The sequence below is a fragment of the Phaseolus vulgaris genome, chromosome 5, assembly GCF_051622355.1.
Source record: "Phaseolus vulgaris cultivar YP4 chromosome 5, ASM5162235v1, whole genome shotgun sequence".
In the NCBI taxonomy this organism is placed as follows: domain Eukaryota; kingdom Viridiplantae; phylum Streptophyta; class Magnoliopsida; order Fabales; family Fabaceae; genus Phaseolus; species Phaseolus vulgaris.
The window spans coordinates 13,626,927-13,645,684 of NC_143502.1; the positions used below are offsets into that span (position 1 = coordinate 13,626,927).

Consider the following 18,758-nt stretch of genomic DNA (forward strand, 5'->3'; position numbering starts at 1 on the left):
ATGAATTTAATTTGAGATCTAAAGGATGTATCCTAACTTTATTGATATTTGGCTTAAATAAAAGAAAGTATTATATGCTCAGAGTTGAAAGAGGTTCTTATGACCTAGTCTACGGTATAAAAAAAACTGTTTGATAAGTCATAGGGACTTAACCTGTTACATGAGTGAGTGTGTTCTTATTATATGTAGTTTTTCTGGTAGTAAGTCAAATATATATGATAGTGATGTAATGATTTATAACATGACATATAGCTAACAAGTTAAGAATTAGAAACTTGTTTCTTATGTATTTTTAATGAATGAATTGAGTGTTTATCAATTAAAATGTAATGATGATATATGAATAAATTGTATGAATTTATACATACAATTTTAATTTATGTATGTATCTAAATTTTTTAAAATACTATCTTACCATATTTTGCATACTTGTGTATTGTTTTTAATTTTGTTAATTGTAATAATTATGTTATATATGAGAAGAGATATTTTTTTAATTGTAACAATTATGTGATATATGAGAAGATATAATATATGTGGAAGATGAGGAGTGATTTGAGTATTGGTGGAAACAATTGTTAGTCTCATATCATTGAATCAGAACTTGGTGTTTTTGTTAATTGGAAAAACAAAAAATCTCATGCAATGCTTGCTAATAATTTGCTTCATTGAGTAAGGCATGTCTCTTTTTCAATTTGTCTAGTTGTCCCACACCGGTGAAACTTTAAAGTAAATCAAACCAATTTTACCTAAATTTTAATTATTAATAACTATGCCTCTAATTGAATATATAACAATGAAATGACAGCTTCATTAAAATCAATAGTTAAATTAATTAATTTTAATTAACTCCAAAATAATATTAAAATTTATTTCAAATATATAATATACAATTTATTTATAAATATCAATATTTTACAAAAGATTCATTCAAAATTTTACGTAACTCAGCACACTATACTTAAAGTACTTGAAGAGTAAGTCCATTTCTCTTTCAAAACTTCTTAACAAGTTATAAAAAGCAACTCTCTAATAAGTTAAATAGTGTATTATGAATTATTTATATATTGATTATTTTTTTCTGTCTCTAAGTCAAGATGCATAATCAATTATTTATTTATATTATTATTATTATTATAAAATATAAGTGATGTTGGGGATTTGTTAAAGATTAACCCTCTATTCTTCCTAATCATCGACAATTATACACAAATCACGCACAACCCAAACATACAACAAAACCAAAGAAGAGAGACAATAACAATGAGCAACAGATCTGTCCCTTAGACGGTCACTGATCATCGGAATCGTATTAATTTATGGGTGAGTTTCAATCGATTTCGAATGCCGCATTGTCGATTTGGGTGTTGCCGTTTCGCTTTCTTTTCTTTCTTTTGTTGTTCCACTGCAAACCAAATCTCAGTGTCATTCGCACCATTCCATTTTGTTACCAAGTCGATTTTGTATCCTAACTTTCACCTAACAATTGTTGCACTACTCCACCGAGTTCGCATGCTTTGCTTTCAGTCCACACTTTCACTGCATTGTGCATCTCTTCTTATTTCTTTTGTTTTTAAGTTCTGATTTCTCGTTTAGAATTTCAGTTGCGGTTCAATTGGGGATGTGCAATTGCGCGAAAGTTTGTTTCTTTCATTTGATCAATATATTGTTATTGTGAAATATGGCATTTTTTAATGTGAATGTTTGGCTTTTTATTTGGTTAATTTGTTGTTGTTGTGAAATATGGTATTTTTGAGCGTGAAAGTTTGGTTTTTATTGGTGGAATTTGGAGAATGAGGGAGGATTGGGGATGTGTGATTTTGACCATGCGTGTCTGAGTTGTGTTGTTTAGATTTTCAGGTGCATGTGGTGTAGTTTTGCCTGAGGTTTTGAGGAGTTGCTGCTGAGATGGCTGACGTGGCAGGTCTAGTTGAGGCATCGGGATCAAGATTCACTTCATTGGAACTTATTGGGCAGGGATCGTTTGGAGACGTCTATAAAGCGTAGGTGTTAGTTTTAGGACTAGTATCATGAACCCTGCCGACTTAAACTAACTCTGCACATTGAGTTTAAATCATAGTAATTTTATATGCACATTGCTTGTTCATTGGGGTAATGAATAATTTTTGTGTAGGGCTTTCTTTCTTGTTGTTTCTTCAGGTGGAATAATGTTAAAGTATTATTTTGTCAATAAAATTCTTAAACTTGTTCTTTAGATGCTTATTCGATAAATGGTACTAAGGTGTATGAAATCTAGATTTGATGATTGTCTGAATAGAGTGCCATTAATGGATGAAAACATTGGATAAACATTACCATAAATGAACTGGAGGGTAATTTGGATAATAGTTTATGTTGTAAAGAAAATGTATACTATTGTATCTGATCAAGGGTTAGTTTGAATTCTTTCTCCTGAATTTGGAAAATAAGCATGAAGATTAGCTGTAGAGAAGGTACTGAAAGTGTCCATCTGTTTCAACTTCTCTATTGCTTTGTATGATAGATTTAGGACATCTAAACTGTATTACTTGTGATATGCAGGACCCAATGTTAATCTTCAAGCTAATGATAGAGCATGTCTTGCTGAATTTTCATTTCATGTGCTCTGTTTTTGTTTCTAGTTAAATCGAAACTATGTGATTCCAGGGTTTTTTTTCCATAACTCTAGTTTACCATTTATTTTCTCTCTTGACCCTTCCACTAGAACTAGATCATATGCAAAAAAAATGTGTATTGGGGCATTGTATCCTGGATATGTTGAATATGAATGTCTAAAACTATGGTAAAAATATGTAAACCTATAGAACACATGAACATGGTCTATCCATGTAATGTTTACAGACATTTGACAAAGTTTAACAGTTTTTATCTATTGCCTAACTCTATCCTCTCCTTTTATTAGGCTATATCATTATCTTTGTAAAAGTTTGCAACAAAGCACAACATAGACTGTTAATATCAAACGAAGGATATATGTCCTTTTCAGATCAGTTTCACTGCTTAACTTCTCCATTATTATAACAGTTTCTTATGTTTGCTTTCATTTTCATTTTCTTTTTGTATTTGTTTAGAATTTAAAGTAGCATGTACAGTCTTGTGCATTACTCTCTCTGCATATAGAATTAGAAAATTCATTGCTGGCTTCTTAACATGACATGTCTAGTTCCGAAAGAGCTACACCTTGGTGGCAGATATGAGTAGCCAAGTGTATATGTGTTGCAAGCTTTTGCTCTTACTGGTAGGTTGTAGTTAATAGTTGTGTATAACTAACTATTTTTTTTATGGAGATAACAAGGTTATTAAAACTAAAATTCGCAAGTCATGACCAGTGGAAATTCTTATGTTTTGCAAACTAAAATCCTGTTTGTGTTACTTATATATTTCATCTCTGTTCAGTGAAAATATCCGAGAATAGAATTTTACTGGCAATGATAAAAAAATCTACTGTTGCAAGTTTGTGGGTATTGATTGTATAATCCAGAGAAAATAAATAATAATAAAAAATACGTCTAGAATCATTCACAAGATTGTTTTCTGTTGTCAGTCATTACAGTAGCATAACAAAATGTTTAAATGACATGGTCTACAAAATTAGTTTGTTAAACTATAGAAAAGAGAGAACAATTGAGCTGAAATCGTGTCTTTGAGACAGCACAGATGCTTTATTTGTTGTGAGAAAAAGGAGCCAATACAATAAATAGAGAATTTTATATTCTCTAATAATATATATGATGCAGAATAAATAAAAGTGTTCCTAATAAGGCATATATAATCTAGATATTCTTGATTATATAAGATCAGCTCCTTGTTTCTATAATTATAACATAGTTATTATTCTTTGAACATCTTTTGTTTACTGGCCTTAAGTTAGACATGGATAATGAGTTGTCTGTCTCTTTGTTGTATTGTCTTATCTCCAGGTTTGACAAGGAGCTCAACAGAGAAGTCGCCATCAAAGTAATCGACTTGGAAGAATCGTATGTCTGTTGTCCCCTTCTATTATTTTTATGAATGTTTTAATTCTTGGAACGGCTGTATTGGCTTGCCATATTAGGACTGGTTACCAATTTTATAGTAATGAATGACAACCTTAGAATATTTTGAAAACACATTTCATTACATTGTAAGAGATTGCCTGTCTATTAGGATTTTATGGCTGCAAAAATACTATTGCTGGAAGTAAAAAATAAACAATATAGGTAATATGATGAGTACCCAAACACTTGGATCACTCACCCTTTGAAAGCTAGTTATTTAGAGGGTAAAATCAGACACTTAAATACTCTACGGAGCATCTCATACTACTTAGGTCTTAGGCACCTCATAATACCCAAGTCCCTATCATAATTTTATATCACACATGCAATACAGAAATTGAAAAATAGAAAAAATCCCTACATTTAAAGATAAAGACATACACATAATGAATATTAATAATCACAACAATCCATTGTCATTGTCATACCATTCAAATCCAATACTAGAAAAGACTAATTATCATAGTTAATATGTTGCCTGGTTCCTATTACTTGTGATTCCTAAAATAGAATCACTATCTGCGTTTCCCAGTTCTTTCTCATCATTGTTCTCTTTTTCTTCCTCATCAAAGATATGTTCTTCCTCCCCCTCTTCAATATCTGCTGCTTTAGTGAGTGTAATGTGTTGTATCGTAACCCTAGCTAGCTCACCAACTCCACTTGCATCACTAACAACTCTCCAAGTCAAGCTATCATTACTAAAGACCAGTTCATCTTCAACTGCTTCTCAATCTTCATCCATTTTCCCTATTGACGTGTTGCATTTTAAGTTCTTATTAAGTATCATTTTAGTTACATTTATCTGCTGTACTTGTCATCTTGCATTTAGTCTTTGCATGTTCATTTGTCTTTTCTTCATCTCTTGTTGAGTTTGTTATGCTTTTTGGTGTTTTTTTTTCAAGAGAGGATTTTACCTTGATTAGAGATTCCCAAGGACTGTTGAATGCATTATGGACCTTCCAAAATTCCAAGAGTCAAAAAAGGCCATTGGAAGTTTACTAAAAGATGAAATTGGTTAGAAGTGGAGTGACAAGGTTTGCCACAACATTACCTGCCCTTCAAAGGTTGTATAAACAAAAAAAGCCTTGGAGGAGTGGCTGAACACTGACTGCAAAAGTGAAACGGGATGAAGGAACTTATCTACCAAAATCTTCTATGAAATTAAGTGAACTGGTTGTTGTTTTCTTATTTTTCAACTGAGCTGGTGTATTGTGTTGTTCTCTGTATGAAAGGTGTCCTGTTCTGTATCATTCTCCTTTCCATCCTAAGTTAAAAAACACAGAACTGTTTAATTCCTTTTCATTGGAAATTTCCCCATATTCTGTGTACTATTTAGTTTCTTCATCTTCTTTCTTGGTAAATTACATATGGGAATAGGTGAAGTGGGGGTGAGATTGGGCTTGGAGAAGCATTTTGACTCCAGAAAGAAATAGGTCCAGTAGATTTCTACACAAAAGTCTGATGGTGCAATTTCTCATTGAAAATTCGAAGAGTTTGATTTGTGTATACATGGCAATCTTGTCGGACAAGGTAAATTAGAAGGAAGCACAATTTGCAAATTCCTGCACTGAATTGGACATTGCAATGTGCATGGAATTGGAGGCTGACTAAGAGACAGCACGGATGATAAGAAAAAACTTTCTCTGTATGAGGAAAGTAAAATACCAATCAACAATTAATCTTGTGATGTAGTAACAATTAGCATATGACAGATCTTCCACATCCTTGATTTTATTGTTCTCCATTAGAAGGATTTACATTATTAACGGAACCGAAAATATTTTATCTTCATTGGAATATGTATTTCATGCTTTTTTCACTGCTATGAAGTTGGTGGACCTTGTTTGTATTGAGTATTTTAGTTTGAGATTTTCTCTGCCTACAATGTCACAGATCTTATTAACATCATATCTTTGCTATGCTGCACTTGGAATTTATATGCATTTCTTCCTTACTGCTTCCTAATTTTTCTTTCCTCTCTTTTTGTCACTTGACAGAGAGGATGAAATTGATGATATCCAGAAGGTATAATTTTGTAGGTTACTTGTACTTTCATTTGCTGTACTCAAATAAACATGTTTTGATTTTGTTTACTATTTTTCAGGAAATTTCTGTTTTGTCCCAATGTCGATGTCCATACATTACTGAGTATTATGGTTCCTATCTCAATCAAACTAAACTTTGGATAATAATGGAATACATGGCTGGTGGTTCAGTTGCCGATCTAGTAGGTTACTTCTGTTTCCTTGCTTCTATATGTTCAGTGCATGAAAATTGAAATGGATGTACGTCAGAAATTGTTCTTTAATGAAACTTCCCCTGATTATCCTTGAACTGTCTGATATATATTTTAATTTTTTTCTAAAAGAAGAGAATCACGAAGACAAAGAAAATTGGCAAGAGTTAGGACTTAAAGAAAATTGGCAAGAGTTAGGATTTAAGGAGGATAAGAGGTCCTTTTAAAAGAAGCCAACCAAATGCTTTGGAGAGAACTTAGTGAAAAAATGGTTACTTGATTTTTTGGGGCACAATTTCTGACTATAGAAAAAATAGTTGCAAGCGTGTATAAACATTCAGCATATATCAGAGAGTGTCAATGGTTGGGTACTCAGTACTCCATCCTGGTCCAAGATTCAGATTCCTTTAGGAGTTTACAGCAGGGGACATGTTATGCTTAGACTCGAATGGACGAAAGAAATGATTTGCATAAAACTGGACTGTAGTATTACATATTTGAATGAAGTTTGATGTTTTCGTTGTAATTCTTGTATGTTTAATATAACCTTGTTATTTGTATATCGAAACAGAATTTGTGGATTAATGTTGGTTGATTTTGTTTGCATGGGTACGGATGTTTCTAACTTTTTTCCTTTACCTTCTGTCTCGATATTTTTTTCTCATTGGTTATTCTGGGGAGCTTTTTTATTCTTCTTTGTACTTTCCCTGTTATTCAATTCTATATCATTAAAAACCAAAAAAGCAAAGTTCATATTTGGAATGGTCAGTTTATGTGTGTCACTATTTATCATATTTATATCTGTTAACATTAATTTCCAATATGGTTTGTATGTTGTATTTTTTCTGTAGCTCCAACCAGGTCATCCCCTTGATGAAATGTCAATTGCTTGCATTCTACGTGACTTGCTGCATGCTGTTGATTATCTACACGCTGAAGGGAAAATTCACAGAGATATTAAAGGTATCAGCAGAAATCCCATCCCCTTTGAATTTATTTTTCCTTGTCAATATGTAGTTATGGGATTTCTTTTTGTTCGTATTAGCTTTACAATTTACAGTATTTACGTGTCTATTATACAGCTGCAAACATTTTATTGTCTGAGAATGGTGATGTAAAGGTACGTTATATTCTGAAAGAGGTTATATCCAATTTGTTTATTGTATATGACTTAACTGAAAAATGATGCACTTAATAATTTGAGATGGGGACTTACATGTGGAATGTCTCCAGGTAGCAGATTTTGGTGTTTCTGCACAGTTAACAAGGACTATATCAAGGAGAAAGGTAAACATATTTTATTGAAGTTAATTCAACATTGATGGGTTATTGATCTAGTATTTTTGGAGCATTTAGATTAAAATATATGTAAGTTATTTTATGCTTGATCATCTTAATCTTAAGTTCTTAATATCCTTTCAAGAGCACAAAATTGTTCTTTTTTTTTTTCAATTGGATAATCAAATGGAATGTGTAGACTCCGAAAGTGAAGGAATTGTGGTGCAGGATTTGTTTCTTGGTGTAATTTGAGTTGCGCAAACTGAATTTTAAGTTGCTATTTTTTCTTGTATCGGCTGCATGTTTCTCTCATAACTTTCACTGCATTTAAGGCTTTTTGTAGTTGAAAAACCACCTGGAATTCTAAATTAGTATTCTTCATGTTAGGCTGGATATGCTAACATTTCTTTTATCATAACAGACATTTGTAGGAACGCCGTTTTGGATGGCACCTGAGGTTATTCAGAATACTGATGGGTATAATGAGAAGGTTATAATATATTTATTCTATATATTTTCTGTACTGTTCCTCTTTGGTTCTATTTTTCCAACTTTATTTTAGTTTCTGATAATTATTGTTTTCTCAGAATCGTCACAGGAGTGTTCTGTTTATGCAGGCAGATATTTGGTCTTTGGGAATCACTGCTATTGAGATGTCAAAGGGGGAGCCTCCACTTGCTGATCTTCACCCGATGAGAGTGCTTTTCATCATACCCCGCGAGAGTCCTCCACAGGTTGTGTTCTTTAGTATCAATCAAGTCAATCTTTCAAGTTTTGAACCATTAACTTGAGTTTTTTCAAACCCAGATGTTATTTTTTCCAGCATAGCAGTTGACATCTAATCTCATTTTATTCAGCTAGATGATCATTTTTCCCGTCCAATGAAAGAATTTGTCTCATTGTGCTTAAAGAAGGTTCCCGCTGAGGCAAGTGTCAATGCTTTTCATACACTTATTATTTCATTTTCTGTAGTTCTATTGGACATAGTTGTAGTGAAAAGGTTCTCCTTTATGAGTCCGATTGAGTGAAATGTTCAATTTATGGATTGTATGAGAGAATCCGAAAGATATTCCTTTTTATACTGAATCTGCTTTTTTAGAACATTTATTTTTTTGGGGGAAAAGTTAATAATAACTAACAAATATTTGTTGAAATATTGGGCTTAGGGTATGTTAATTGGCATCCTTATTTAGTCATAACAGGAATAACTGAATTATTTGTTTACATTTTCCTTATTGAAATTTTTAGTTGTCAACTTGATGTGATGTATTATTTAGTTTTCCCTAATTAGAAGCTTTTTAGACTAGCTTGGAGTCGAACTGGTGAAGTTGATCTCTCTCTGTCAGGCTCTTAATTCCCCCCCTTTTAATGGATTCAATTCCAGAGGCCAAGTGCTAAGGAACTTTTGAAGGACCGTTTTATTCGGAATGCTAGGAGGAGTTCAAAGCTTGCAGAAAGAATAAGGTGTGAATCATTGATAAAGGTCTCACAATATTTTATATACGTGATTGTACCTAATTTTGCTTTTGTCAATTAATTTCCTCCACCCCTTGTTCTTTCACTTTATATTTTCTAAAGCTAATATTATATCAGAAAAAGTAAATGATGATGAGACAAATAATTAATTTCTGAAACCCTTTTTCTGTGCAACTTTAGCATGTTGTCTATCAGAAATTGAAAATTACAAGTATTATTCCCAGCTTGAGGTTGACATGATCATTCCTTGTGATTATGTTATAGAGAACGTCCAAGATACCAAATAAAGGAAGAAGATCAGGAAACACCTAGAAATGTTTCAAGAGGGATGAGGGAGGCATCAGATACTGTAAAAGTGGCTAGAGATGTAAGAGGTGAAGAAAATAATCGACCCAGGTAGGTTATCTGTTGGCTACTAGATTTTAGTTTACATATTGAATTTTTTATGGACTATTTCTAATTTGCAGTGATCAGGGTAAAACCCTGAAAAGTGCTGGATGGGACTTCAATATTGGTGGATCACAGGGTACTGGAACCTTTCGAAGTGTGTCTCGACCACCTCAGTTTAGAGAGAAGAAAGCTGAAGGTTCACCTAATCAGCTAACCCAAAGAAAAGCTCCAGAGAGTGGTTATCAAGGGGGATCTGCCAATCGAAGTGCACTTAATGAGTCACTTGAAAGTTCCTCTGGAAGAGATCTTAGAGTTCCCCACCATGATGAGCATCTGGACATTGAAGATGTAAAGGACTCTTACTTTGTGTGTCTGTCTTTGTCAAATTAGTTAACCTAATCAATTGAACGATATATTTAGCGGCCACATCTTCATAGAGGAACCTTTGGGTTTTTTGGTATTTATAAACATTGAGTGCATGATCAATGCTTAACCAGTTAACTCTAAATAATTACCTGATGAGCTTTTGATACTTTAGCTGAAACTGATTATTTTCTGTACAACCAATTTTGCTACTCATTCAGCCGACATGAACAACAGTTAAATTGTTGGTAGTGGTATAATTATTTGGAGAATTGATCTCGATAATATTATTTGAAATGTGTCGATCATGAAGTGTTGATGGAATTCCTATGAACCTGTTGAACTTTCATTTTGAACAACTTGAACAGCTTTGATCTTTTGAAATCTTCAATTTGCAGGATGATTTATCTGGAAATGGATCAGGAACTGTTGTTATTCGATCTCCAAAAGGGTCAAGGTCATCTGTATTCTCTGACCAGAGCCCTCAAGTATGTTTAAGTTATGTTACTTTAGAAAATGATAAGTTCTTCTAGCTGTTCTGTATAATCACAAACTGAGAATTTTAATTAAATGTAGTATAGTAGCGGCTATTCTTCTTTTGATGATGCTTCTACAAGTGGGACTGTTGTTTTACGTGGCCAGCATGATGAGCCTGGTTCTCCACAGCCACTAAGGTCTCGACTGGGACTGAATGACAGAAATTCAAATTCCTCAACGGAAGACAGTGCGGCAAATCTTGCTGAGGTTCTATTTCTGTGATATAAGTTGTAAATTTCACTTGCGTGTTTATTAATTTAGCTCAAGATGAGCCTCCCCCTTTCTTGTGTATAGGTTTCATTCCATTATGTAGTCGATTTATTTCTGGTACATTATTTTATTATTTTCTGTTGCTATATAACTGACTGAGTTACCCACCCCTTTTGTTTTGTCGGAGGTATATTCTTAAACTATTTCCTGAACACCTGTCTTCAAAATTTGTTCATCTTGTTCAATTTTAATTTAGTATGAGGCTTTGTTATATTTGTGTTGTTCAAATTGATATTTTTCTTATAAACAGTATTTTCCCACCTGTTTGTCTTCATAGGCAAAGGCTGCTTTGCAAGGAGGGCTCAGGAGAGTGAGTTCTCGAGAAAGATTGGCCTGGGGAAAAAACAACAATGAAAGACAGGAAGACAAGAAAGATGGAAAGGCCAGCAGCTCTGATTCTTCAAGGTACATCCTTAGCAATAGAGCTAGTAATTTTTCTGTTGCTGAATTAAAAATTTGTTTATACATTCTTAGGGATTTCTTTTTCAGACTAAGTGTCGAACGTGACTCACACAGGGGCATGTCAAGATCACATCATGCTAATAATGAAGGAAGTGCTAAAATAATGTCATCCTCAGTGCCATTATCTGCTTTACTTATTCCTTCATTAAAAGAGGTAAATTAGTACATATATTCCATCTTTTCATTCTAAATGAGTTTTAAATTCAAATAGAGCATCTTGTTATAGTTTTAAGTGCAATGCACAGACTACACTTTTTATTGAAAATTGATTATTAATATTAATTTCCTACATGATGACTTTTTGTACTAAGACATGAGATTACGACAACAGAGTGAACTTTTATATGAAGAAACTTCTATGGTATTCTTTGGGCACTAGAAAAAATTGTTATGGTTTGAGTTTGTTATGCAGGTCATTGCTGATGATCCAGAAGGGTCAGTTGTGCGGGCAGTTATCAATTCTTTTATAAACATGGAGGGCTCAAAACCTAAATCCTGTGATGCTCTTCTCAAACAGTTGCTTCAGCGATTGGCAAGGTTTGCCTTCGACTCAAGTTCTTTAGGAAAACCAAAAAAGAAAGTATATGTATCTCATTCTCTTGTGGTGCAGTTCGAAGGAAGATTCACTGAAGGACCTGCAGGGACTAGCAGGCCAACTATTCAGCAAGACCAAGTCCACCGAAGAAACTCGAAATGCAGAGGCTGATAACAGGAAAAAACAACAAAACAAGGAACATCATCCTAATAGCAATTTAAGTCCACTAGCAAGATTTCTTCTCTCAAGGTTTATGGAAGTTATCATTTCCCCTGCTAATAACTATTCTTAAAAGTAGTACTAGTTATGTAATTGTTCACTATTTCATAACACTCTCGTTGTCTCTTTATACTCACATTATATTGCATGGAATATGCTTGTGAATGATATCTGGTTCTTTGTTTGACAGATGGCAAGGCCAAACCTCGCGGGATCTGAACTCATCTTGAGCAGAGTTAGAAGATACCATTGTGTTAGTCTCTATTTATGCATTTTTCCAATTAATTGTACATATATTATTGTAAGAAATTGTTTTTCTATGTTCTATTAGTTCTATTAATAATTTATTTATTTTACTTATTTTACTTTTTTTTTTGCTCATAGTGATAGCGACAGCAGTGCTGTATAATTTAGAGGGTTTTCTAAGTTACAAGCAAATAGTAAAAGATACATTGATTTGTATTTTATAATAGTTGTCTCTTTGCAAAGTGGGATACTAAGCAAATACACGACTTGTATCGAAAAATATCTCATTGGTTATTCTAGTTCCCTTTGAACAGTCAACAATTCTGTCATGTGAAAGTTCATCGTTTGAATCTTATTTTCTAAATGTACTTTACTTTGTATGTTAAGGTTTCCATTACTAGGAGCAATTATCTTAATATAGTCGAGAAAATGACTACTCGTTTTTTTTAAGAATACCCCAGCATACAAGTAAAATATTTATGGTGACTTTCAATTCAGCAACCATTATTTTGCAAACACTTTGAAGCTATTATTTTGCTCAACCAACAGAATGTACTTGTTCTAAAACGCATTATTAAGTGAAGTGAAATAGAAGTTTGGTTTACATGTGTATTGTCATTTCTTTTTTATAACCATTTCAACTAAATAGTAATATAATTTAACTTGAAAAGTAAACATAATTAATCCCGGCAAAGTGTTTTCCTTTTCATTATACTAGCATTTGAAAAATTCTCAAGTCATCTTGTCGAAGGAGTGTTTTTTTTTTATTACGAAGAATTTGAGTTCAACATAAATTCTTGAAACATGCCTTCAAATAAAATCTCAATTATTTTGAACATGCTTGTCTAAGATATTTGTGATTGCAAATACTTTATCACACACCTCTCTGACATTTGACAACAGAAATTAGAGTTTCCTTCCCTCAAAGGCCTGTGGCGTTGAAATAAATTTCAAACAAAAGAACAGTTTGTTTTCCCTTTAACGATCAGACTAGAATTTCTTTTATACTTTGTTAACTGTAGTATGTATAACCTAGTGAGTGGTAAATGCAGTAGAAAATAGAATTGTACCGAAATAAAAGGTAGGTGACACGCATTAAAGATGTTACTTGGATGGTGTGGATAAAACGTTGGACTTGGACTTTAAAAATTCTGTGACTTCACTTGTGGCACTTCCCACGTTGATAACTATAACTTTGCTATAACGAATTTACTTTGCTTTCACTGTCTTTGTGTGTTTAACTTGAAGAGGTAGTGCTGCTGCTTGCTCCTGGTTTTTATGTTTCTTCATCCCAGCAAGATATGGAGGCTAAATGTTGGAATGGTTGACTTTGGGAAGGTTGATGTCTACGTTGAAGAACCTAAGAGAAAGCTGGATGTTGTTCTGCTACGACCTGACCCTTCGTAGACTTCTCAGAGTTTGAGATCAATGTATGTAATTGTTAAATCCTCAGATAAATAATTGTTAGTTTTTACAGCTTAGCTTTTATAGCTATCAGCTATTATTAACAATAGTTTTTTTGTTGTAAGCAGTGCTATAAAGAATTCTGTACTCTTCTTATTTAAGTAAGCAGAAATAATAAACAATTAAGTTTGTTCCTCTAGTTCTTCTTTGAGAGAATGAAAAATCACTTTATCAAAACAGATCAATTCAACGTTGTTCAGTTTGTCTATATTGTGAACATATTTTACATATAACTCTTAACCACGCCTATTGTCAATAACAGCATAGCCTTATTAACAACTTGCAAGGCAAAGTTAACCACTTTCATATATTTCAATAACCCAGTGAAACTATTAACCATATCAAATCAATAATAATTTACTTTTACACCTTAGTGAAACAAGATTAAATATATCTATCTACACACATAGTTAACCACGGATTCTTTGTAAACATTATTGTCAATTTACAGCCGGATATTATCAGTACTCCTATTTCAATGACTAAAAAATTAATACGTACATTATGCTTAATCAATTCTGAGTAGCAGAAGATCATGTGCTACATTGCATCTCTTGAAGACTTAATTAACACTAGAAGTATGTCTGCAATTGCACAGGTATCTAAGGTTTTTAAATAAAAAAATACTAATAAAATGTATTAAAAGATATAAATAAGTTAAACAGAGTTAAATGTCTTTTTTATTTAGAATTTTATTGTATTTCTAGTTGACTGGTGTTTAAAATATGCAATACTTAGATGTTAGTATTAAGATTTTTTATTTGAATTTGGTACTTCTTAAAAAATAGTTTGAAGTCCTTTCAATAATGTCGTTTTAGAATATTTTTAATGAAATAATGTGGTGTGGTTTTCTATTATTTAAACTAGTTAATTAATCAAAATCTTTACTGTATAAATGCACTTAAAGTAAAGTTTATTTTAATTACTTAAAAGACACAGACATGGAAGAAATAGATGAAAAAAAAAAATTTATATGAAGACAACATAAAAAAACTTATGTGACTGAAACTGTTAACCAACTTGAAGCACCAAAAAGAGCAATGAAGAAGAGGATAGATCAAATGAATGCAGCACCATAATTTCAATTATTTGGTGTTGTGATTCAGTTGACTTGACTTGAGTAGGTTTTCCCCAAATCAAACACAAATCCTTTTTTAGTGCATGTTTGATTTCGTAGGATTCAGATGCCACATTCAAAATGAAACTATTTTGAATAATTTTAACTTTTCACATTTAAAATACGAATCTGAAACATCAAACCTAAAAAATAGATCACTGGTGAACAAAAGAATAAAGGGACAGAGAAAAGGATCCAAAAGCCACACTCTTGTATGTTGTGTATGAGTGTATGTTTTCATCTAAAATTAATTTGTGTAAGTGTAGGATTTTTTTGAGTGGACTACTACTTCACTAGTTCTTTAACTTGTGACGTTGTTTAATTCAAACTAACTATTAAAGGAAGTTTTCCTTCACACATTTTACGTTTGATTCATATCTGAAGGCATCTGAAATAAGATTAAACAATGTACTTCTCTACTTAGAAACTTGGGCCAATATTGCTGTTGCAGATAGACTGGAAAAGAAATGCATGCACACAACTGAATCATGCGAAAGATGTGGGAAAAATCAAAGTCAAGTGGTTATGGCACAAAGTAGTGCAGAGTCTTCTTTAGTACTATTATTATTATATCAGCACAACAGTGTGAAACAGTTCTAGGACTATTTATCTGCTACGTAAATTTTGTGTAGCAGGAAACAGCTGCTGCTTCACTTGTTCAGAGTTCACACTTAAAATACATTAAGCAATACAGAGAGAAACCTCTTGGTAGATCTCTGCAACGAGAACACGACGCATAAAATTAAGAAAGCTGTTGCCTGCCTTTAATTTGATGAGTTTGTAGGTTCACTAAACGTAAGGAACAGGTATTCTCTGGGTGTCAGAGCCAGTTACCATATCATCCCACAGCAAATTTGAAAGTAGCATTGTTAATTCTCCAACACTCCCTGTCAAACATATATAATTGAATAAACAAAAAGAGAGACTCAACCACATGTGTATGAGAGCAAGAGAAGTAAATTTTGATCACTACGAACAGTCAAGATTAAAACACAAAAAGTGTTGTAATTTTTTTAAGTAAAGTGACCTTTAGCTTAAGGTCCTATTTGGATACATTTTATCCACAAACACTTACAAGAGAAAAAATAGCAAAAAAAATGTTTTGTAATTTAAAATTAACTAATTTGTAAACTCTCATATCAGTCTCTCCAAATCTGTTTTGAATTTATATATAAACTACAGCCTACATGGCATACAAAGGCAGATATATATCGGATAATAGCTGTTAGTCTGTTATTAAATACAAGCTTACCAGTGCCAATGGGTTGATCATCCCACACGATGATAGGCAACACAGGAAGTGTGCTTCCCACATACATCATTTCAGCAGCAGCTTTAGCTTCCTCCACAGTTAGTTTTTTAGTTGCTACACCTTTCAGGAGCCCTTGATCAACCAACTTGGGTGCGAGTTCAAGAAGCCTTTTTGCAGTGCAACCACGTAGGATGTTATCAAAAGGAGGCATGACAAGTTCTTTGTCTTGAGTTATGAAAGCAACATTCACATTTGGACCTTCAGCAATATAACCTTCCTCATCAACCCATATAGAAGAAGATGCTCCTTTTTCTTCAGCTTCCATTACGGAAAGGACATTTGGAAGATAATTCACATTTTTAGCTGTGGCAAATAGAGGAGGCTTCATTGGTACGTTGGAAGTAATCACTTTAACTCCCTCTTTGCATTGGGAAAAATCATGGTCAATGACTACTGCATAGAATGCAGATGTTGGACATCCTGCTGGTGATAGCAAGAAATCGCCAGGACCTGCACTGAGCCAAAATCTTAGAGTTCCCTTCTTGCATTTTGATGCTGCAGTCAGTTGTATAATAATGCTTCGAAGCGTTGATTGAGAAAAGGGAGAGGATATCTTTGCTTTGGAGGCTGACAGTAGGAATCTATCAAGGTGAACATCCAATTCATAGAGGTATCTGAGAGGACAAACATTACAAAGACCAAAGTCAGAGAAATATGTGTTTCAAATGCAAAAAAAATCTGAAAATTTAAAGAAAACTCAATGCTATGTTACATGAATGTCCAAGTATTATAATTGAGTTGTAAAGAGTAAACCAGAAATTAGCATTACCTACCCATCTAGAACAATGGATGTATCAAACACACCATGCCCTCTGTGTACCATGTGATCATCGATGGGGATTACCATCATTGCTGGATCAAGTATGATACCTCCAAAAATACTAGAATACATAGCAGGGTATGGTTGTTTCTCCACTGAACTCCATTTTTCATGAAGCTTTTCAAGCAACTGAACACAGCAATCCAATGAAAATTGCAAAGCTTAATGGAGAATACATTACTTTATTGAATTAATGATGGCAAAAAGTAAGTAATAAGTATAAATTTGTCCAAATATACTTTTAGCTCTCCAAAGTCTCGATCATGACTAGTCAATGGACTGGAAATTTGTGTGCATAACAGCCTAATATTAAATAAAATATCATTTTCACCATAAACCCTAATCTCTAAACTTATATATTCTATCTTTTTCACATCACAAGTCAACATGAGATCTTGATAGCATGTTCAACTATTAAAAGCAGATTCAGAAAAAAAAAATTGATCCTCCCCACTTTCTCCCTTATCTGGTTTGCTAACTCTAATTGTGAAACAATAAGCTTTGGGTTCTTCCACACAAACAGATTAAACAACTTAACTACATAATAATCAATTAATTTATAGAAATACTTGAAGAAGTTAAGACGGTACAAAAAGAAAAGCTTAAAAATCTCACCTCGGATGATGAAGAGAACACATGAACTCTAAAATCGTCATCATTTTCAACCTCTAGCACACCCCAATCAAAAAAATTAAGTAAAAAATCCGAGAGAAGAAATAATAGCATTACATTACACTGGGTTAATTCAATTGAAAAGCCTAAACTGCTAAAGTAGCAATAAAGTTTAAATATTTTCAATGGAGTTACATAAACAAAAGATAACCCAGAACTCAAAACTCACCAGGGGCCTTCCTAGATGACACAGTGGGGTTCCCCATCTTGAAAGGATACACTCAAAAATAGTAATCAAACTGTATGTGTTGGAAACTGATACGTGCATATATGGAGTGGAAGAGTGATAACTGGTTGTCACAAAAAATATTAATTAATATTAAGAAGTGGATTTTAAGCCTAACTCAACATCATAAAATCGGCTTATAAGATCACCCGCTATCAGATAGTTATCAGACCATTCATAATATGTTATCACATGCACAAGTTGTCATTCTCGACGTGAGAGTGTGTTGGAGATCCCACATCAACTAGATATTAGAACATTTTATATCATAGTATATAAGTGGATGCAAATCTCACCTTATATGCTGGTTTTATGGGTTGAGTTAGGCTTAAAGTTCATTTCTTAATATGTATCATAGTCATTTTTTAGTCTATCTTAATGTTTGTTGAGCTTATCAGGTCACCAACTATCGGACCACCCATAATATGTTATTCCACGCACGAACTGTCAGTCTTGACATAAAGAATAAGTTAGTCTTAATGTCCACTTCTTAATAATCATCTCTTCCCTTTGAATATGTTTGTTTTCCCTGCGAAATTGATTTTTTTTTGTCTTTATTCTAAAGACCTTCTTCTTCTATCTGTAGGAAGTTATTAAAATAAGTTTTTATCAGGGATTTAAGAAACTTTAGAAATGAATTCTCAACCTTAATTTTGTATTATAGTATTATAATATTTATAAATAAATTAACATAAAATATTTTAAAATCTTAAACCAGGAATAAAAAAAAACATATTTAAAACTTAAACCTATTAAATTTCTTTATTTTTGAAAAGAAATCCTTAAAAAAGTCTCAAAGGGAAGGAATAAAGGAGTAACTAACAACAAGAACACGAAGACATGAGAAATAGCCATTTGAATTATTGTTTGTTGGTTGTTTCAGACGGATTAAACTCTAATGCTGTTGTTTTTTGATGATTGCTTGCTGGAGTAGTTGTCTCACCAAACATAGTGATGATGGTGACATCTATAATCAATGAAATGAAATTATTGATAGTGCAGTTTAGAAATGTTATGTTCAAACAAAAAAAAAACACATCTTGCCCATAAAAAGAATCTCTCCATACCTTATCTTTCCCATTCATCAGTCACTGAATC

General features: G+C 32.8%; 2 protein-coding genes across 14 annotated transcripts; one reads left to right on the forward strand and one right to left on the reverse strand.

Moving 5' to 3' along the window:
* Positions 1-1,138: 1,138 nt before the first annotated feature.
* On the forward strand, positions 1,139-13,637 carry LOC137835188 (uncharacterized). 13 transcript variants are annotated; one of them, XM_068643568.2, is made up of 22 exons: positions 1,139-1,323; positions 1,861-2,003; positions 3,921-3,977; positions 6,035-6,062; positions 6,142-6,264; positions 7,125-7,236; positions 7,356-7,393; positions 7,507-7,560; positions 7,973-8,041; positions 8,169-8,285; positions 8,409-8,477; positions 8,936-9,015; positions 9,292-9,423; positions 9,495-9,765; positions 10,179-10,268; positions 10,357-10,524; positions 10,865-10,992; positions 11,077-11,203; positions 11,462-11,586; positions 11,660-11,833; positions 11,994-12,056; positions 13,298-13,637. In XM_068643568.2, the coding sequence occupies exons 2-21, from the start codon at positions 1,909-1,911 to the stop codon at positions 12,031-12,033; spliced, it is 2,097 nt and encodes a 698-aa protein (XP_068499669.2). In that variant the 5' UTR covers positions 1,139-1,323; positions 1,861-1,908; the 3' UTR covers positions 12,034-12,056; positions 13,298-13,637. The 13 variants fall into 13 exon arrangements, 11 of the variants coding, with proteins under 11 accessions (XP_068499669.2, XP_068499668.2, XP_068499666.2 ...); XM_068643567.2 differs by lacking the exon at positions 13,298-13,637 and adding an exon at positions 12,188-12,346; XR_016520845.1 differs by lacking the exon at positions 13,298-13,637 and having other exon boundaries at positions 10,362-10,524; positions 11,994-12,346.
* A 1,516-nt stretch (positions 13,638-15,153) lies between these two features.
* LOC137835190 (D-amino-acid transaminase, chloroplastic) lies at positions 15,154-18,009 on the reverse strand. Its single transcript, XM_068643576.2, has 5 exons — positions 17,604-18,009; positions 17,378-17,430; positions 16,716-16,891; positions 15,883-16,556; positions 15,154-15,517 (listed from the first exon to the last, which is right to left on the reverse strand). Exons 1-5 carry the CDS (start codon positions 17,638-17,640, stop codon positions 15,420-15,422), a joined length of 1,038 nt encoding a protein of 345 aa, XP_068499677.1. The 5' UTR covers positions 17,641-18,009; the 3' UTR covers positions 15,154-15,419.
* Between the last annotated feature and the right edge of the window lie 749 nt (positions 18,010-18,758).